We start from the raw sequence: 19,877 nt of genomic DNA, 5'->3' as shown, positions 1-19,877 counted from the left end.
ATACTGCTAGTTTAGTTTTCTATATTTTCAAATAGAACTGGGGAATTTGTGTCGTAGATATTCTTGACAATTAAAGAGATGGTGGCTGAATTTTTGGGAATGGTTGATAACACTTGATATTTTTAGTTTCCAATTTGGAAGAGCTCTGTCTTTTGGGATGTCAAATATTATATTCATCAATTAATGAATGTGTGAATTTATTATAGAAATGATATTCTCACAATGATTTCATTTGTAGTGATGGATTTAAAGAGATAATGCCCTATGACCACTTCCAACCTCTTCCTCAGCGAGTGATATGTTTCCTTTTCCTTTTTGCAATTTAAGTAGTTTGCAAGGAACTGTAGCATCTGTAGCAATAGCCTAAAATGTATGAGGGTTAGATATTAGACACTATATAGAGCTAAGGGAAAACAGACTTCAACTCAATAATAGGAGAAATCTTTCTAAGAATTAGATGGAATAGGCTGCCTCAAAAGATGATGTTTCCCATCGCTGGAGCTGTCAAGCGTATCTTGGACAACTGAGTATTATAGCAGGAGCTCAAGTGTTGCAATTAATCAGAAATTTTAATCCCCTTTTATCCCGAAAAGAGTAATATGGTCCTTCCTGACTCTGAGGTTCTGTGATTCTCTAATAATATTGTCCATTAGTATTTTACAGTTTAGAGGCAGTTTGAAGATGCAGCCACACTGTATATTTTAATTGATTTAATTTTCACAGTGGTCTGATGAAGGGTAAATAGGGAAGGTATATTATTCCCAGTTGACAAAAACCCCAGATGTGAGGAGCTAAGTACCTTGTGACTAAAATTTGTGTGTGGCAGTTAAGAATAAAGTCTTGGCCAGGCATGGTGGCACATGCCTGTAATCCCAGCACTTTGGGAGGCTAAGGCGGGTGGATCACTTGAGGTCAGGAGTTCAAGACCAGCCTGGCCAACATGGCGAAACCCCATCTCTACTAAAATGTACAAAAATTAGCCGAGCGTGGTGGCAGGTGCCTGTAATCCCAGCTACTTGGGAGGCTGAAGCAGGAGAATAGCTTGAACCCAGGAGGCAGAGGTTGCAGTGAGCCAAGATCTTGCCACTGCACTCCAGCCTGGGCGACAGAAAGAGACTCCATCTTAAAAAAAAAAATTAATTAAAATTAAAAAAAAGGCTAGGCATGGTGGCTCATGCCTGTAATCCCAGCACTTTGGGAGGCTGAGGCAGGCGGATCACGAGGTCAGGAGTTCTAGATTAGCTTGGCCAACATGGTGAAACCCTGTCTATACTAAAAATACAAAAATTAGCCTGGCATGGTGGTGCATGCCTGTAATCCCAGCTAGTAGGGAGGCTGAGGCAGAATTGCTTGAACCCGGGAGGCAGAGGATGCAGTGAGCCAAGATTGCACCATTGCACTCCAGCATGGGTTACAGAGTGAGACTCTGTCTCAAAAAAAAAAAAAAAAAAGTGTAAAGTCTTATGACTCCCAGTCCCAGGCTCATTCAGCTGAACCACACCTGATACCTTAAGGCCATACTTTTTGCCACCATCTTTGCAAACTTCAAACAAACAACAAATAAATAATATAATTTTGTTTGCTTTTGAGCTGGGAACATAATCCTTGGACTGCATGTTCCGTGTCCTGTGGAGGAGGGATTCGGAGACGGAGCTTTTTGTGTGTGGAGGAATCCATGCATGGAGAGATATTGCAGGCAGAAGAATGGAAGTGCATGTACGCACCCAAACCCAAGGTTCTGCAAACTTGTAATCTGTTTGATTGCCCCAAGTGGATTGCTATGGAGGGGTCTCAGGTAAGATTTGAGAATATGCCACTTTTAATTAATTCTCATATTTTAAGGGATATTTTCTATATGCCCACCATGGTGCTAGACAGCACGCAGACAAAAAAAAGTGGTAAAAGAGCATGGTTCCTATTCCAAAGAGCTTAGGAAGACAGTTGGAGGACAAAGTAAGAAAGACCAGAAGCATCAAGGTATGCAGGAATAATTAATATTAAGGACATTAATAATAATATTTCCATGTAATTATCAGCATAATTAATATTAAGTACTGTAAAGAACAAATCTGTAAAGAACAAATGTTGAAGCAGAGTCAATCAGGAAGTATTTGTTGCCCTTGTGTTGCCTAATCCGTCTTTGAATAATTTAAACAAGCAAGAATTAAAATTTAAATTGTTTAAATTCTTTGAAGAATGTAAACAAGCGAGAACCTGAGAAACATCACTGGGTTAGGGTTAGTGTTAGGGAGATGGCCAAACAGAGATGGCTGAGCAAAGGCAGTAATGACAAGAAGTGACTCAAGGTTGAAGATTTGAAGAGATGACCCATGTTACTAAGAACTGAGAGATGAAGTTGGAAATGCACCTATTTAGAAATCATCCATGGGGTCAAGTTGTATGAAAAAAGAAAAGAGAAGAAGGAAAACACCCCAGAGGTATAACAAGGTTCATGTCAAATTAGCATAGTTTTCACTTTCTAAAGAGATGACTGAGTAAGCCTCCAGAACAAATAAAATGCAGCTGGATTAGTCAAAGATGAAAAATGCAGACATTCATATTTAATAATTTAATCTTAATCCTTTAATTTTCTAGAGAGTGAGGTGTAGTTGACTCAAGTTTCTCCAGCTTTCTTAAGTGATTTCCACACTTAAGTTCAACATATACATGCATTAATATATCTATTCATGTATTTATTCAATGTGTCAGCTACCGTGCTAAGAAGTAAATACAACTTGCTCCTACCACCCAAAAGCTTAGAATCTAGTTGCACAGACATGCATTCAAACAACGTTGTGATACAGTATTGTATTGTGCATGAGTAGCGTCATGTGCCTAGTACTTCAGAGACACAAGGTGGAATGATTCACTCCACCTGAAGGTGTCAGGAAAGCTTCAGAAAGGAGGTAGCACTTGAACTTGAAGGACAAGTGAGTGTCAGGTGAAGACCATATCAATCTTTTTCTCATATCCCCAGACTAAACATCATCACCCTGTAGAACTTTATTCAAACTTGCTAGGGAAGAAGTTATCAATTAATTTTTGGTCACATACTCCCTAAAAAGAAGATTAGAGAGTTATGCATTTCTTCACATATATTTAGGTTGACATTTGAAATTTCCTATCACAAGTTTAAATAATTACAAAGAATATCATTTCAACATGTTGTGAATGTTGACATTTTAAAATAAGAGTGTTGCAGCATTCAAAAAAATCTGTCTAGTGGAATTTAAATGCCATGATAATTTCTGTCTTTGCCATCTTTCATTTAAAAAATACAGGGGTGACCTCTTCTTTAACAATTTGGATGTTGTGCATATTTCTCCCTTTGAACTCACATTTACAATCAACTCTCCCCACAGAATTTTATTCTAATATAACGTATTTTTATGCTTTAAAGTCTTTTTTTATTACACTATTCTACTTCTCTCCAAGAAAATATATATGATCATTGAGATTAATTTATTTTACTTTCCTGTGGCCATAAGGCCCTAAGTATTTAAAATATTCCTCTGAATTGAGTAAATTTTAATACACAGTCAAAATAACATATATATATATATTTCAAAGTTCGGTAAATAAGAATAACACATAAAAATTGCATTTCCTTTGAATACACAGTTCATCATGTACATGCATTAATATATCTTGATAGAAGATAAGTGGAGCTTAAAAACTAGTCCATATATTCATCATCAGAATGAGCCATGTGTTCAGCAATGATTTTATTGTTAATTTTTACTATTGGTTTCTTATTTTGTTTTGTTTGGCTTTGCATGTGTACACTGGGAAAGCTTGTTCACATAAATCAATAGACCGGGATGGAAGGATTTTATTTAAGCAAGGTCGTTTTGTTCTTTGAACTCCTGAGTTATGTGCCAAAATTCATGTGATGGTCTAGCATCAAAAATTATTTTTAAGGATCTTTCTGCTGGCAATTTAAGTCCTCTTTCTATTTTGTTGAAAGCAAAAAATATCATCTCAGCTGCAAAAGGATTTGTTATCGAGACATTAGGGACTTTCACTTTTTCAGCCCCCAATCAACATTATTTCTACAACTGCAGAGCTTGTTTTCAGCTCTCTGAAGTCCTAGCCATATGTTTTATGTTGGCTTTAGAGCTTTTATATCACCCTCCATCCCCATAAATACCATGACTTCATCATTATGCATATTATCAGAGTAGAGGATGTTAACTAGCTCTTCTCATTCACCATACTTCACCCTTAATACTTTTCACTTTTTTCAAAAATCAAATATATTCTCAGTGATGTGGATTTTCCATCATCGAGGACATATGCAGCTCCGCAGAGGAGTTCTGGAACCATTGTAAACACTGACAGTGCCATTGGGGAAGCATCCAGCTTCCCAGAAGGGTGGTTTAAAAGGAGAGGATACTCCTTTGGATTAACCAGTTGTAGTATAGTTATATCTTGTACTGTTTTCTTTCTCTTTGGGTGAATTTTTTTCTTTCATGGCTAAAACAGCCACTCAAGATTATATATATCTCAAATTGATAAACTTGGGGGTAGGTGAGTCAATTTTCCAAAAACGGTAATCTCAAGCTTCACTGAACTCATTAAAGTATTTGTTCAGTGGTTTCAAGAGTGGCATCATGAACTAGAGAGATTTCCCAATATTCTGCCTGATGTGCATACACTGAGAAAAGTCTCCATATCCTCGAAACATATCTTTGAAACTTGTCCCTAGCAATACACAGGTACAAAGTGCTTAGAGGGTCAGAAAATACTTTTCAAGCTTCTTAAAGCAGTGGCTTGGCCATGGCTTTGGCAATAGATGGCTCTGGGAGGGAATTCCACTCTGCCTGTTAGGAACTGTGTGACCTTGAGCAAGATCCTTAGATGGTGGGCCGTTTGTTTATCTGTTCAATAAGCCTGAAGCTACTGACCTGGAAGTGGGTCAGGAGGATTCATGAGATAACAAATGAAGGAGGTGCCTGTCCCATAGCAGGTAACCAAAGGCAACCAAGAACTCTCAGCCCCTCCCTGGGGTGGATCCAGAATGGGTGGGGTCTGAAGTTTGTACAGATTGGAGGGGACTCCTCAAAAACAAGAATATAAAACACAAATATTGAGTATTGAAGGGAATGTTTATTTAGAATCAGAAAGGAAATTATAAGAAATTACGAATTTTAGAAAGATGACAACAACCACATTGTGAACTCTGGACTTAATATTAATATTTAATAATGATATATTAAATGATGTATTAGTTATGTTAATGATGTATTAATACGGGTTCATCAGTTGTAACAATGGCACCACACTAAGGCAAGATGTTAATAATAGGGAAAATCATAGGGGGAAAAGGGGGTGAAGGGGAATATTGGGGCTCTCTGTACTGTCTGCTCAATATTTCTGTAAACCCAATATGGTCCTCAAAAAATATAGTCTATCAATTTTTTTAAATGCATACATATATATACTCCCCAACATGCAGATTATATTAGCCCATTCTCACACTGCTATGAAGATACTACCAGAGACTGGTTAATTTATAAATGAAAGAGGTTTAATTGACTCACAGTTCCACATGTCTGGGGAGGCCTCAGGAAACTTACAATGATGGTGGAGGGTGAAATAGAAGCAAGTACCTTCTTCACAAGGCAGTAGGAGAGGGAGAGAGAGCATGAAGGGGGAAGAGCCCTTTATAAAACCATCAGATCTTAGGAGAACTCACTCACTATCATGAGACCAGGATGGGGAAAACTGCCCCCATGATCCAATCACCCTCTACCAGGCCCCTCCCATGACAAGTGGGGATTATGGGAATTACAATTCAAGATGAGATTTGGGTGGGGACACAGAGCCAAACCATAACACAGATAAATTTGAAAAGCTATTCTAGATTTTTATATGACATGAAAACATTCCACTCATAGGCAAGAGTAACTTTCAAATCATAAACAAATAATCCAAGAAAAAAATGCTGACAACACAAACTTCACAAAAATTCAGGGAAAAATAGCATAATGTTTTTATTAACTTTAACTGTGGCAGTTATAGATGTATCGGGATACATCGATAGTATTTTTTTCTGTAGTGTTTGGCTGAATACTCTTTGATGGCCTCGTTATATGAGAGCAGTTTTGCAAGACTGACTTTTATAGACGGAATAGAAAAATAATCCTCTGGCATAATTCATCAGAATTGTATTATATTTTTATTGACAGTTCAGAAAGGTTTTATTCATCTTCAAAAATTATTTTGGGTAGGGTCATGTAAACTTTTAATCAAACTTGAGAAAACTTCTAACAAGTTTCTTTGATATTTGAGCAGTAAGATTTCAAGGCATTTGTAATTTTCTTGAATTACGATCTCACCTTAAATACTTTTTGAATTGAGAAGTGGAACAAGGTTGTACAAAAGAGGGGCCCTGAAATACAAGCATCACAGAAAATTAGCCTCTGTACCCTTCCTTACATAATATTTGTCTAAAAGTCTTTTGTGTTTAATATTTATGTAGTTCATGGCTCTCCTTTGCATATGATACAATAATGCCTTTGTGGTTGTCTTAAAAGAAATGCATTGGCTTCTCTTTTCTTCTTTGAAGTGCATGGTGACTTGTGGCCGAGGGTTACGGTACCGGGTTGTTGTGTGTATTAACCACCGTGGAGAGCATGTTGGGGGCTGCGATCCACAACTGAAGTTACACGTCAAAGAAGAATGTGTCATTTCCATCCCGTGTTATGAACCAAAAGGTAAGTCTGTGGTGCATTGTAAATTCAAATCAAATGGTATTTCCAGCTCCCATTCCAATATTGTAGCATTTCCCTTTCAACTTACTACTTTCTTATAAAAATTGTTTTATTGACAGATTGCAATAGACCTTCCCATCTAGATAAAGAAGTTAGATATATGTGAATTATTCATCTGGAGGGAAAACTGAGCTCCTGTTGATTCAGTACAGATGGAGTAGCTCCTATTTAGTTTTATACTAACATTTCTTGGTGGACATAAGAAAATTAAATGCAGTCCCTCCCTTGAAGAAAAAGAATGGCGGGGGGGAGATTGAAAAAGGAGGGGAAGGAAAAGTAGAAGGAGGAAAAGACAGAAGAGCAAGAAAAGGAGGAAGAAGTAGAGGAGGAGGAGGAAATTATTCTTTTACCAAGATTCTCATTCTTCTTTATAGCTACCTTTCCACTGGAGTGTAAGATTTTTGAGGGAGGAATGATGTCATCTTTATCATGTGTACTAATGCATGGAATGAATGAAAACTTCCAGTTCCCAGTGGGGATCTATGGATGCATTTATAATCTCTCCAGTAGTTCACATTTGTTCCACATGAAAGAGCAGAAATGGGTAGCATCCATGGATAGGAGGATTTGGCATCATCTCTCTGATATATGATCTTCTCTGTACATAATTATTTCCATGTTATTTAATGTTAACCATCCTCATGAAAAGTATCTTCCATCTTGAAATGGGAGAAAAGATTATTCCCAACTATTAGTAAGAAGGACTCCTCCTTAGTACTTGAGAGAGGATGGTAAAACTCTCTTGTTATTTCTGGGTTCATTATTCATACAAATAGCCTCTTAGTCATTCAACAAATATTTTTGAGTATGTCTATCTTGCAGAAAAATCACTAGTTGCCATGACAGGTACAAACATTGACTACGTAACTCCATCAGTGAAGTCTTTTTTCCTTCCTTCTGCATTTATGATACTTTCATAGCCACTTTCATAGTGTCCATAGTTTCCTTGAAGCACCCTAAAGTTATTTTTATTTCTCACTTCATAGATAGATTATTCCCTTCTTCACATCAAGGAGGCTTCAAAGGACAGAAAGGGGCAACAGTTTGTTCCTCCATGCCAGATGTAATTGGTAATCATCTCCCTCAACAACTACAACAATAGTAAAAGTTTGAGTAAACTATAACACAGATTCTTTCATCCCCCCCAACTTTCTTAACTTTCATGTTATTTGCCTTTCTCTATTAATTTTTGCATTCCATGGGCAAAAATAAAATGTGACCAAAGATAGCAAGCTGATATGGTTGAAGTAAGAGCTTCAAAGTATGAACAACAGAATAAGAGCTTCAAAGTATGAACAACAGAAATTGGTATTGATTTATAAAAGGCATTTTTATGTTAACTTTGACAGCAGATTCAACTGTATCGTGTGATCATTTTGGTTGCATTTTAATAATGTACTAATTTTTAAAAACTACAGCAGAAATGTTTAATTCATTCCAGCAGCCACCTAATGTATTGTACTAAGGAACTCAACTTGCATTTGAAAAATATGACCTCTTTATAAATGAAATCTTCAGCCAATATGATCATCTATCCAACTCCTTAATGATTAATAGTAATTAAGCTCATTCTTTATGTTCTCTTTTTCTTAGAAAAAAGTCCAGTGGAAGCGAAATTGCCTTGGCTGAAACAAGCACAAGAACTAGAAGAGACCAGAATAGCAACAGAAGAACCAACGTGCTTCCGGGACCTTTTGTGGGAGTAATCAGGGCATAGCCAGTTAACATGATATATGTAATTTTTGTACTCATTGGAGTACAGTGATACATTTAATATCCAAATGACCTGTATTTACAGACTCTAGAGAGCTTGAGCTGGCTAGAATTTTTCTTTATTTCACAATTCAGCAGTCCTCCTTTGGCAGTTTCTCTGAGCAGCACAGAAAAGACAGTGTTACTTAACTCAAAGCAGATCCAGTGGTCTGCTACCCTTAAGAGATTGGGGATAATTTCTAGGTTTTAACACATGTGATTTGACCATGAACCATCATAGTATCATACAAATAAACCAATCATTCCATGGGTAAGTCATGGTCAGTCTCTATAAAATCAGTTAAGTTGAAATGCATTAGTCGCCTGAGTGATCATAGGGAAATGGAAAGAACAAGGTACTAAGAGTATTGGAGCTTAGAACCACCCCTGCTAACTACATGACCTTAGACAAGTCTGATTTTTCTGTGTCTCATTCTCCTTACCTATAAAAGGAGCAGGTTGGGCTTGATCTCTCCAGGGTTCATTCCAACTTAAAAATCCAATAACTACCATCTGCATGTGATTTGATGGATCTGGATTGTAACAGTGCCAGTGGAAATTAAGAATCAAGAGGAAATCAAAGAAGCATTCTGGAGGTAGTTATATAGGGACAAAAAGAGAGCAAGAAATCAAAGGTGCTCTGAGATTTCTAGTCCAGGAATCTGTAAGAACAACAGCACCAATGATAGACTCAAGTAATTGAACAGAGCGGCTGGTTCTATGTCAAACATGTTAAGTCTTTCGTGCTGACAGGCTATCGATGAAGAGAGCAATTCCCAGAGCATCAGGGGAAAAGGGGTCTCAGCAGTAATCTGGCCACTTTCCCTCTCGGAGCAGGCATTTCTTCTTCAACACCTTCAGCAATGATCAGAGTTCACTGCATTAAGAGACACCTCATTAGCAACACAAGTTATTTGCAAGATCTTTTTCTTCTGATGAGACAGAATAGACCTCCCAATTTGTGTTCTCTGAAGCAGAAAAAAATACATCTATGCCCCATCCCATGTGACAAATTTTCACAAATATGAAGAAAGCTGCCATGGATCCCGAGAGCTTTGTCTTTCCCAAGTTCATCATTCTTAGCCTTTTCAGCAGTCTTCATGCACTGTTGTTTTTAGATCCCTTCACAACCTCCTGTGCTTTTCAGAACCCACTCTCATTTGTCAATCTCCCTTTTAACTGTGGTCCAGCCCAGTGGTGAGCCCCAGGGCAGTGTGGGTTACTTCTCTTTGAGAAGGCACATGTGGCAAAGTGATGTGGGCCAACATAGCTGACACATCACACTCATGACAGGCACAGACTTCTCCACGTGGACCACTGTCAGTGCTGGCTATGACCACAGAAGAAACTGTGGACCATGTGAGGGTGAATGGCTTCACAGTATTTGAGTAAAAAGAGAAGAGTGTTGGGCTCCTGAAAGAATCTTGGAGATTTAGAGGAAGAGGGGGAATCAAAAGAGGAAGATGGTGAGGAAGTAAAGTAGTGAAGAGAGGGAGGAGTATGATCCAGGGAAGCTTATTATTCCAGAGACCAAAGGAGGAAGGAGTTTAAGGAGGCAAGCAGCAGATAGGATTCAAATCTCACAGAAAGACAAGGAAAATCCATGAGGAAAGAGAAAAGTCTGCTTTGATTAACAAGAAAGACTTTTTCAGTGAATTTTAGAGTAGTAGCATTCAAAGGGTAGAGAATAAAACATTGTGGATATTTCAGAAATAAATTTCCAAAAAAGAAGGAAATGGAGCAATGGGTATTTGAGTACTAAAGAAGGAGCAAAGATTGGTAGTCAAGCTGATGGAAAAGTGTATATGTATGTGTTTGTTGTTTTTCATTTTGAAGTTAGGGCAGTCTTAAACAAATTAAAAAGATAGGGTTTTGCACAAGTCAGTTAGTATCTGTAGACCTTCCAACTGTACAAGGAAAGCATGAGGCTAAATGCTGCTGGAACCTTCTCACATCTCTGATCACCTACAATCCTGTAAGGGAAGGAGTCTATAGAAAGAAAAGGGTTTGAGACACTTGAGAGAGAGTGTGTGTAGTTGTCACAGAAGGCAGGTCACAGAGTCCTCTGACTAGAATGATGGGTCCTACCAAGATCTTTTGTTTTCAAAACACAGTTAGATGACAGTTGATAGTCCTATATGTCCTCTTTCCGTTAATAGGATTGCAGTCCATCCAGTTCCCCAGACTAGAAGCATGGAGTCTTTCTTGGCTCCTTCTCATTCTTCTCTGATGTGTAATTAGCCACTGAGTTGTGCCCACTATATTTACTAAAATCTTTCTTGGTTCCAGCTCCTCCTCTCCATCCAAACTGCCATCCTTGTACAGGTCCTGAAATCAATTCCTAGGACACCTACAACAGCTTTCTAATTTGCTCCTGAATTGCTTCCCTCAAATCCACCCCTACACAACACAGCCACCAGAGCAGTCTATCTAGGTAGGGCACAAGTCTAATTCTTTTTGTTTTTTTTTTGAAACAGAGTCTCACTCTGTTGCCCAGGCTGGAGTGCAGTGGTGTGATCTCTGCTCACTGCAACCTCCGCCTTCTGGGTTCAAGCGATTCTCCTGCCTCAGCCTCCTGAATAGCTGGATTACAGGCATGTGCCACCACGTCAGGCTAATTTTTTGTATTTTTAGTAGAGACGGGGTTTCACCATGTTAGCCAGGATGGTCTCGATCTCCTGAGCTCGTGATCCACCCACTTCGGCCCCACAAAGTGCTGGGATTACAGGTGTGAGCCACCGCACCTGGCCAAGTCTAATTCTTTCTTTGCAATGTTCAGAATATCCAAATGTCTCCCCATCACTCAAAGATTTGTGTGGGTTCATACGTCCAATGGGACTTGGCAGGGTATTACTTTTCCTGGTCCCCAGCCTCATGTCTGGCCACCTCCTTTTTTTTTTTTTGCCTTGAGTGGGATGCTCCAGGCACACTGACTTTCAGGCTGTTTCTTGCCCACAGCAAGCTGCCTCTTGCTTCCTCTTTAATCACACTCCCCTCTTAATTGGGAGTGGCCCCACCTGTTAAGTCTTTTTCTGTAACTTTATTTTTAATCATAGAAAATTGCAGACTATTTAAAAGAGGAGAAAACAGTGTAATGAACCCCCATGTCATGTCCATAATCCAGTATCAACAATTATCAACCCAGGGCCACTCTTGTTTCATTGAAACCATCACCACTGCCACTACCCCCTGAGCATTTTTGAAGCAAACACAGACAGCACATCATTTCATTCATAATTATGTATCTCTAAAAGAAGTCTTTAAAAAAATAATCAAAATACCATTTTTGAAATGCTATCCTGAATAATTCTATTCTATTCTAATACTTCTATCCTGAAGTGTTTGATCATCATCTTTTGTCTTTGTAATAAAACCCTCTAACTTAATGACAGGAACCACAGTTTTCTCGACATAGTAATTTTTCCCTTTTATTACAGTGGTTTCTGTGTAACAACCCGTCATGTCCCTCTTCCAGCCCCTCCCCTTTTTGCCCTGCTTCTAGAATGTACAGAACTGAGTGTAGTGTTAAGTTGCAGTAATGAACTGAGCAGAGGTCTGAAGTGTGCTTCTCTAGTCCTCTGTAGCACTCATTTATCACCATACCTGTGGCATCCTGGCATTTGCGTGGGTGCAGCCCAGGTGTTTGCTGCCTCTCCTGGTTTTCAGTGATGTTTCTGTTCTGGTCGGTGCTGTGGGGCGTGGCCTCGTGTGTGTCTTAGGCTGTCGAGGTGTCCCAGCGTATGGTTTTGCATTTGCCTCTCCGGGGTCCTGAGGGTTCTGTAGGTTTCACAGACTCTAGGTGAGTGTCGGTGGTCATTTCCTGACCTGTGATATCTATACCTAGATGAGTGGTGTGCTTTTGATTTCACTTCTACTCCCAGGGCAGGGCCGGATCTCTGATTTCTCGTGGGGCCTCTTGCTACCCAGAGCCTGGGACGGGCAGTGTGTTGCCCCCTGGCTGTGGTTGGCTGGCAGGCAGGTGATCCTGAGTGGCTCCCAGCCTTCTGCAGGAAGCTCGGGTTCAGTGGGTTGTTGTGTGCATTCCCGTGTGGGAGGTTGTGCTGAAGCCTGGCGGCTTGGCTCTGCTTTCAGAGCCCGGAACCTCTTGATTCCTGCTGTGTGTGCCCATGTGAATTTCGGTTTTGCACTTGAGGAGTTTCCTTGTGTACTCTCAGCTCCGCAATCTAATTTTTAGCAGCTTTTTTTTTTTTTTTAAGACAGGGTGTCACTTTGTCACCCTAGCTGGAATGCAGTGGTGCAGTCTTGGCCTGCCAGGTTCAAGTGATTCTCCTGCCTCAGCCTCCCAAGTAGCTGGGACTACAGGTGTGTACCATCACACCTGGCTGATTTTTTTATAGAGATGGGGTTTCATCATGTTGGCCAGGCTGGTCTTGAACTCCTGATCTCAAGTAATCTTCCCACCTTGGCCTCCCAAAGTGCTGGGATTACAGGCATGAGGCACCGCCTGTGGCAGCTTTTGTGGTTACATTGTAGCCATTATTTGTGTTTGGTGCAGATGGTTGGGGTGGGGTGGAGGTTGCTGTTGCTAGTTGTTTAGCTCTTCTGCTGATCTTGAGCTTTTCCATATATGTGTTCATAGTGGGGTTACAAAAATTCCTCTAGAAAATACTTCAACTATTGTGGGTAAGAGTTTTTTTAGTCCAGTTTTTAAAAATACATAAGCTGAGAAGTTATTTTGTCTATTTAAATAATACTTCAAATTGAGTTTTATTCGGTGTTTAGTAAGACTTTGAAATTCACTCATTTTTAGGGGTTCTAAGTGAAAATTGTTTTTCTCCTTTCAGTTGCATGCTGCCATTAGTCACCAGGTTGACCCGGAATTCCTTGGTTTAGGTCTGGGCAGCGTCCTCCTGAACAGCCTGAAGCAGACGGTGGTGACCCTGGCCAGCAGCACAGGCGTGCTGAGCACCGTGCATTCAGCCTCCCAGGCCACGCTGCAGAGCGGCTGGTCCGTGCTGCTGCCCACCGCCGAGAAGCAGGCCCGGGCGCTCTCTGCTCTCCTGCCCTGCGCAGGTGGGCTCGGGGAAGGAACAGGAGAGGGCATGGGTCAGGGTGCTGGGAGGGGATGGAGTTTCACTCAAATTGGCACACACTTTCTAGTTCAGTTTCAGGCAATGAAGTGAACATAAGTCCAGGTCGTCGATTCATGATTGATCTTCTGGTGGGCAGCTTGATGGCTGCTGGAGGGTTGGAGTCAGCCTTACACGCAGCCATTACTGCAGAGATCCAGGTATGGCCTTGGAGGCACACGTGACCTGGTGGTGCGCTGAGATTGGAAATACCACACTCACACATGTGAAGAATAACTGAAGACAGTAAAATGCTAAACTTTTATCATATCCAAGTATTTTCTTAAATTAAAATTCTTTTATGTGCTAATTTTAAAAATTATTGAGATGATTTAATTGTGATAAAATACTGCATGTTGCCTGTTTCAGTGAAGTTAACAGATAACCTGTTACTCAGGTAGACCATTCCCGTCACTCGGAAAGATCCCTATGCCCTTGGCACTTGCAGCCAGGATACTCCCCTGCCCTCAGATGAGATGCATTTCGCCTGCTCTGAGTGTCGCAGCAATATAACTGTATAGTATGCACTCTTTCCTGCCTGGCCTTGGAGAATGATTTTCAGATTCACTCACTGATGTGTCTATTGTGACTTCGTTTTTATTATTGGGAAGTTTTCCATTTTCTGGGTGTAGTACTCTTTGTTAGTTCATTCTCCTATTGAAGGATATTAAATTGTTTTTGGTTTTTGTTTTCTTTTTTTTTTTTTGAGACAGGGTCTTGCTCTGTCACCCAGGCTGTATACAGTGACCTGATCTTGGCTCACTGCAGCCTTGTCCTCCTAGGCTCACAGGATCCTCCCACCTCAGCCTCCTATGTTGCAGGGACCACAGGCATGTCACCATGCCGGGCTAGTTTTTTGATTTTTTTTTGTAGAGACAAGGTGTTACTGTGTTGCACAGGCTGGTCTCCAACTCCTGGGCTCGGGATCCCCCCACCTTGGCCTCCCAAAGTGTTGGGATTACAAGTGTGAGCCACCACACACAGGCTTTCTTGTTTTTGGCCGTGTAGAGCTGCCACGATTGTGCTGTGAACAAGTACTTTAGTGAACATATGTCCTCCCTTTGGGTAAATACTTGGAGTGGAATTTGTTAGGTCCTGGGGTCAGTGTGTGTTCATAGTTTCCCAAAGTGGCTCTGCCATTTACATTTGAGCCAGGACTTCTGTGTGTGAGAATTCTAGCTCCTTCTTGTCCTTACAGAGCAGCTGGATGCTGCGTGTGTGGGGCAGATCACATTGGGTTTTGTGAGAGCCAGTAGCAGGGTTAAGGATTTTAGGGACTTCACGGAAGGAGGCTGGAGAGCATCAGCAGAGGCAGCCTGGACCTTGGATCTGTAAAAAGAAGACACTGTTTGAAACTGCACAACTGAGTTGGGGTTTCCAACAGGGCAGGTGGAGGCCTGTGGGTAGGTGTGTGCGGCAGCCACAGAGGCTGGGATAGCTTGGCACTGGGGTCAGGGCTCAGCCAGCCTGTGTCTTCACACCTGGTAATGAGATCACTTGTAAACAATTTCTGTTTATGAATTACAGGATATTGAAGCCAAAAAACAAGCACAGAAGGAAAAAGAAATTGATGAACAGGAAGCAAATGCCTCAGCATTTCATAGAAGCAGGACTCCATTGGATAAAGACCTTATTAATACGGGGATCTGTGAGTCTTCTGGCAAACAGTGTTTGCCTCTGGTTCAGCTCATACAACAGCGTCTTAGGTAAATCGTATTAGCTGTATTGTATTGTGTTTTATTTATTTACTTTTTTTTGTATTTTTGAGACAGAGTTTTGCTCTTGTTGCCCAGGCCGGAGTGCGGTGGCACGATCTTGACTCACCGCAACCTCCGCCTCCCAGGTTCAAGTAATTCTCCTGCCTCAGCCTCTCGAGCAGCTGGGATTACTGGCGTGCACCACCACGCCCCACTAATTTTGTAGTTTTAGTAGAGATGGGGTTTCTTCATGTTGGTCAGGCTGGTCTTGAACTCCCGACCTCAGGAGATCCACCCACCTTGGCCTCCCAAAATGTTCAGATTACAGGCATTAGCCACCACGCCTGGCCTATTTATTTTACTTACTAGCGTTTTTTTTTTTTTGTGTGATGGAGTCTCTCTCTATCGTCCAGGCTGGAGTGCAGTGTCAATGATCTTGGCTCACTGCAACCTCCACCTCCTGGGTTCAAGCTATTCTCCTGCCTCAGCCTCCCAAGTAGCTGGGACTAGAGGTGTCTGCAACCACACCTGACCGATTTTTGTGTTTTTAGTAGAGATGGGGTTTTACCATATTGGTCAGGCTGGTCTCAAACTCCTGACCTCAGGTGATCCACCTGCCTTGGCCTCTCCAAATGTTGGGATTACAGGCGTTAGCCACTGTGCCTGGCCTGTATTGAATTTTAATAGGTGATTATTGGTTTTCATATTAAGATAGTGAAATCCAGCACGAGGATCTCAAAACTTTGTTTGGTGATTGAAGGAATATTCTGAAAATTACCTAGTATGGATTTTAGGGTAAAGAGCAGACCCTTTTAAATATAGGTGAGAGGAGAAGTTGGAGGGCGAGGGCATGATGATGTTCAAAAGTTTTTCCAGAACAGAAATTGGGTGTGCAGTAAACCTGTAAAAAGATTCTTGCTAATAAGCAGGTGGATGTAAATGAAAATCATCATGGAAGGTTATTTTTAAAACTGGTTGTATCATTGCCTCACTTCATATATTACAGAGTTATACATACTACTTTGTAACATAACTTTTCTTTTCAAAACCAAAGTCAATGTGAAAGAATGGTGAGCATTGTTTTGGAAGGCCCGACTAGGAGGAGGTGGGAAGAAGTCAGACTCAGCCTGTGAACAGAGACTAACTTTGGCAGAAGCCAAAACAGTCAGACAGTGTTGTCTAAAAATGATCATTCAAGAAGAGTGAAAAAACAAGGTGATTTGTGAGAGAGATTTATTAGAAAATGAAACACATTTGTACCTCTGTTTAATAAAAATCTGCTTTTTGTCACATCATGCTCCTGGTTTTTTGTTTCTACACATAGAGAAAGCAGAGCCCTGGCAGGTTGGATCAGGCAGCTGAGCACAGAGCAGGGAGCCCTGGGCAGTGGCCACAGCTCTCAGCTGGCCTGTTCATGGGGGGCATGGTGCATCTGCGGCGTGTGGTGGGCCTGCGGCGTGGGATGCGTCTGCGGCGTGGGGTGGGCCTGTGTCATGGGGTGGGCCTGTGTCGTGGGGTGGGCCTGTGTCATGGGGTGGGCCTGTGGCATGGGGTGGGCCTGCGGCGTGCAGTGGGCCTGTGTCATGGGGTGCATCTGTGGCGTGCGGTGGGCCTGTGGCGTGCGGTGGGCCTGCTGTCCACAGCCAGAAAAACTAACTTAGTGGACACACAGTGAAATTTTGAAACAGGAAGTTTTAGAGCTAGTTTCTATCATGGAATTTAGCAAATGCTATTTTGCAAAATATTTTTCTGATGTTTGTTTTGTTTTTCTAATCTGATAATGCATATTTCACACATTCTGGCCTTTAAGCAATGGAAACTAGAGAACTAAACTTAATACAGTTTGTGTTAATGGAAAGAGCTGGAGATTTGTTCTCAGAAAATTTCAGTTGCAACAGCTTGTTCACATAGGTGAACTTCCAACACAGTAACTATAGGAGTAAGAATAAAAGCTGTGTTTACTTTCACAGAGTTAAGAAGACATGAGAAAATGGATGTTAAAAACCTTGTAATTAAAATGTAAAGTTACATGCAAAGTTTTAAAGTGAGCATTTTCCAGGAAGAGGTGATTTTCTAAGTTCTTGAATGCCTCTCCCTTTTGTGAGGAGGCTGCGTCATGGGCTGTTGGTGTCTTTGGGAGGGGGTGAGTGCAGGGTTCCTGTTGTGGGTCCTTTGTTCTCACGAGGGCAGCGCCTGTTTCCCCATCTCCTGCCTGCCCAGACTGTTCCCGTGCGCAGAGAGACTGGCCTGTTTCAGCTGCAGCGGTGTAGCCTGCGTTGGCTAGTCTGGCCGGCACTCACACCGTTTGCTGATCAGCACTTGAAGTGTGTCCATCGTAGCTGAGACACTGAATATTTCATCTAATTTTTATTAATTAAAATGCAGGTTTAAAAACTTGATTCCATTATTAGAAAGCATTTAAGAATGTCACTTGGCCACGTGAATCTACTTTGTCAACTATATATTTTATGAGTCTAAGTGCAGATCAGATATTTTCAATGCAAATTTCACTGCAAATTGAAATGTGCTACATATGTAAGCTATGCTGATGGTTTTTGAGGACTTAATATGAAATAACCTATGTAAAATATCTCAATCATTTTTCTTATATTTCATGTTGAAATGGTAATATTTTCAATCTGTTGGGATAAGTATGACACATTATTAAAATTATTTTTATTTTTGAGATGGAGTCTTGCTCTGTTGCCCAGGCCAGAGTGCAGTGGTGCAATCTTGGCTCACTGCAACCTCCGCCTCTTGGGTTCAAGTAATTCTTCTGCTTCAGCCTCCCGAGCAGCTGGGACTATGGATGTACACCACCACGCCTGGCTGATTTTTGTATTTTTGTAGAGACAAGAGTTTCACCACGTTGGCCAGGCTGGTGTCGAACTCCTGATCTCAAGTAATCTGCCCACCTTGGCCTCCCAAAGTGCTGGGATTACAGGCATGAGCCACTGCACCCGGCCATTATTACAATTAATTTTATGTGTGTGTGTGTGTGTGTGTGTGTGTGTGTGTGTGTGTGTGTGTGTGTGTGTGTTTACTTTTATTAATGTGACTAAGAACAATTTTTTTTTCCCCCTGAGATGGAGACTCACTCTGTTGCCTGGACTGGAGTGCAGTGGCACATTCTCAGCTCACTGCAGCCTCTGCCTCCCGGGTTCAAATGATTCTTCTGCCTCAACCTCCTGAGTGGCTGGGACTACAGATGCATGCCACCATATCTGGCTAATTTGTGTATTTTTAGTAGAGATGGGGTTTCACGATGTTGGCCGGGATGGTCTTGAACTCCCAACCTCAGGTAATCTGCCCGCCTCAGCCTCCCAAAGTGTTGGGATTACAGGCATGAGCCACCGCACCTGGCCATGTTTATTAATACGAATAAGAACATTTTGAATTGCACCTGTGGCTCCACTGGTGTCCTGGGCAGGTGGCTCTGTGGTGTCCACACAGGTTGTCTGCTGTGTCTTCATCTTCGCTGCATGTGACTTTTTGGTTCCTGTGGCACGTGGAGTCCTGTATGGGACATTGGTTCTACAGTAGATTTATAATAAGGATGTACCTACTAAAAAATACAAAATAAAAAGAATAGAAACAAACATAGAAATAAGTATCACCTCACAAAAATTTTGGAAAGTAGAAAAAGGAAGATACATTCACAGATTTTCAGTAGCCGATATCCAGGCTGTCTTCATAAGCATGGATAACGTGTCCCTCTCCTGCATGGATAGGCACCGTTTTCTCACCTTAAGTGTTTGTGATTGAAGGATTCTTGATGTGTTGACTTGGAGGATGCAGTTGTTGAGCAGTAGTTTATCTAAAGATTGTAAGAAACTTTTGGAAACATTTCATGTCCTTTTTTCCCTTGGAAAACATGGGTTGAAGAAATCGCCGCTTGCCAAAAATAAGCCGTGAAACGGATTTCAGAGTAACTAGTTACATGCTGGCGAGGAGCCATGGAATACCATTTACATTTGAAAATAGAGGGCTGTGAAGTTTTTATAAGTAGTGAACCCCGTCAGAATTACACATTTTGATTATGGCTCTAAATTTTATATTAAATAAAAATTTTATCGTATTTATTACCGTCTTTTGCTCCTTCAGGTGTAGCATACATGCTAGATTCTAGACCTGTTTCTTGTGTTACAGTGGTGTTACCCAGGCAGGTTATCAGGTAGTGAAGGTGCTGTCTGGTGGTGGTGGTGAGCCCAGTGAGGGCACATACTTGCTGTGTGTGATGAGGGCCCGTGGGTTGCTGTGGGATTCCCAAACCCTGGCTCCTCTGTCTCCTGCTTCTGTCCTTACTCACACTGCTGGTGGTTTTCTGGTGCGAGCCACGGGGGCAAGTGGGATTGACAAGCCTGCTGTCACATGAGGAACCTGAGTTAAAGTGGAGCTGAAAGCATGTCCTCGCTCTTTATGTTGTGCAGAGAACCACTTGTGCTTCTGGCCCAATGGGGTGGGTGGAACCAGGCCCTGGTTTTGCTCTCCTCCCCTCCATGTTCCCCTGTCCTGTCTGATTTTCTTTCACACTGACATAAGAGTTACTTTCCCTCGGCCTC

At 41.4% G+C, this 19,877-nt stretch overlaps 1 protein-coding gene and 1 pseudogene across 4 annotated transcripts; both read left to right on the top strand.

Annotated features, from left to right (window-relative positions):
- LOC129050025 (putative HERC2-like protein 3) overlaps positions 1-6,719 on the top strand; it is a 138,216-nt pseudogene extending 131,497 nt beyond the window's left edge.
- Positions 6,720-8,369: 1,650 nt separating this feature from the next.
- On the top strand, positions 8,370-16,651 carry LOC103889472 (E3 ubiquitin-protein ligase HERC2-like). Of its 4 annotated transcripts, none has more exons than XR_010137330.1 (5): positions 8,370-8,511; positions 8,981-9,124; positions 13,334-13,562; positions 13,650-15,324; positions 16,370-16,645. XR_010137330.1 is itself a non-coding variant. In XM_054532398.2 (5 exons), coding segments are annotated over exons 1-5 (570 nt in total). In that variant the 5' UTR covers positions 8,390-8,509; the 3' UTR covers positions 16,449-16,642. The 4 variants fall into 4 exon arrangements, 1 of the variants encoding a protein (XP_054388373.2); XM_054532398.2 differs by lacking the exon at positions 8,981-9,124 and having other exon boundaries at positions 8,390-8,511; positions 13,383-13,562; positions 13,650-13,779; positions 15,146-15,324; positions 16,370-16,642; XR_010137332.1 differs by having other exon boundaries at positions 8,503-9,124; positions 13,383-13,562; positions 16,370-16,651.
- Positions 16,652-19,877: the final 3,226 nt, after the last annotated feature.

This window comes from Pongo abelii, chromosome 16 (genome assembly GCF_028885655.2).
Source record: "Pongo abelii isolate AG06213 chromosome 16, NHGRI_mPonAbe1-v2.0_pri, whole genome shotgun sequence".
NCBI classification, from domain to species: Eukaryota; Metazoa; Chordata; class Mammalia; order Primates; family Hominidae; genus Pongo; species Pongo abelii.
The sequence above is the reverse complement of the archived record's forward strand: the minus strand, read 5'-3'. Positions and strand labels throughout refer to the sequence as shown.

Excerpts from the sequence above, each read along its gene's own strand:
- LOC103889472 (XM_054532398.2), top strand. Across the intron at positions 13,780-15,145 it reads CCATTACTGCAGAGATCCAG|GATATTGAAGCCAAAAAACA; the intron begins GTATGGCCTTGG and ends TATGAATTACAG. Across the intron at positions 15,325-16,369 it reads CTCATACAACAGCGTCTTAG|TCAATGTGAAAGAATGGTGA; the intron begins GTAAATCGTATT and ends TCAAAACCAAAG.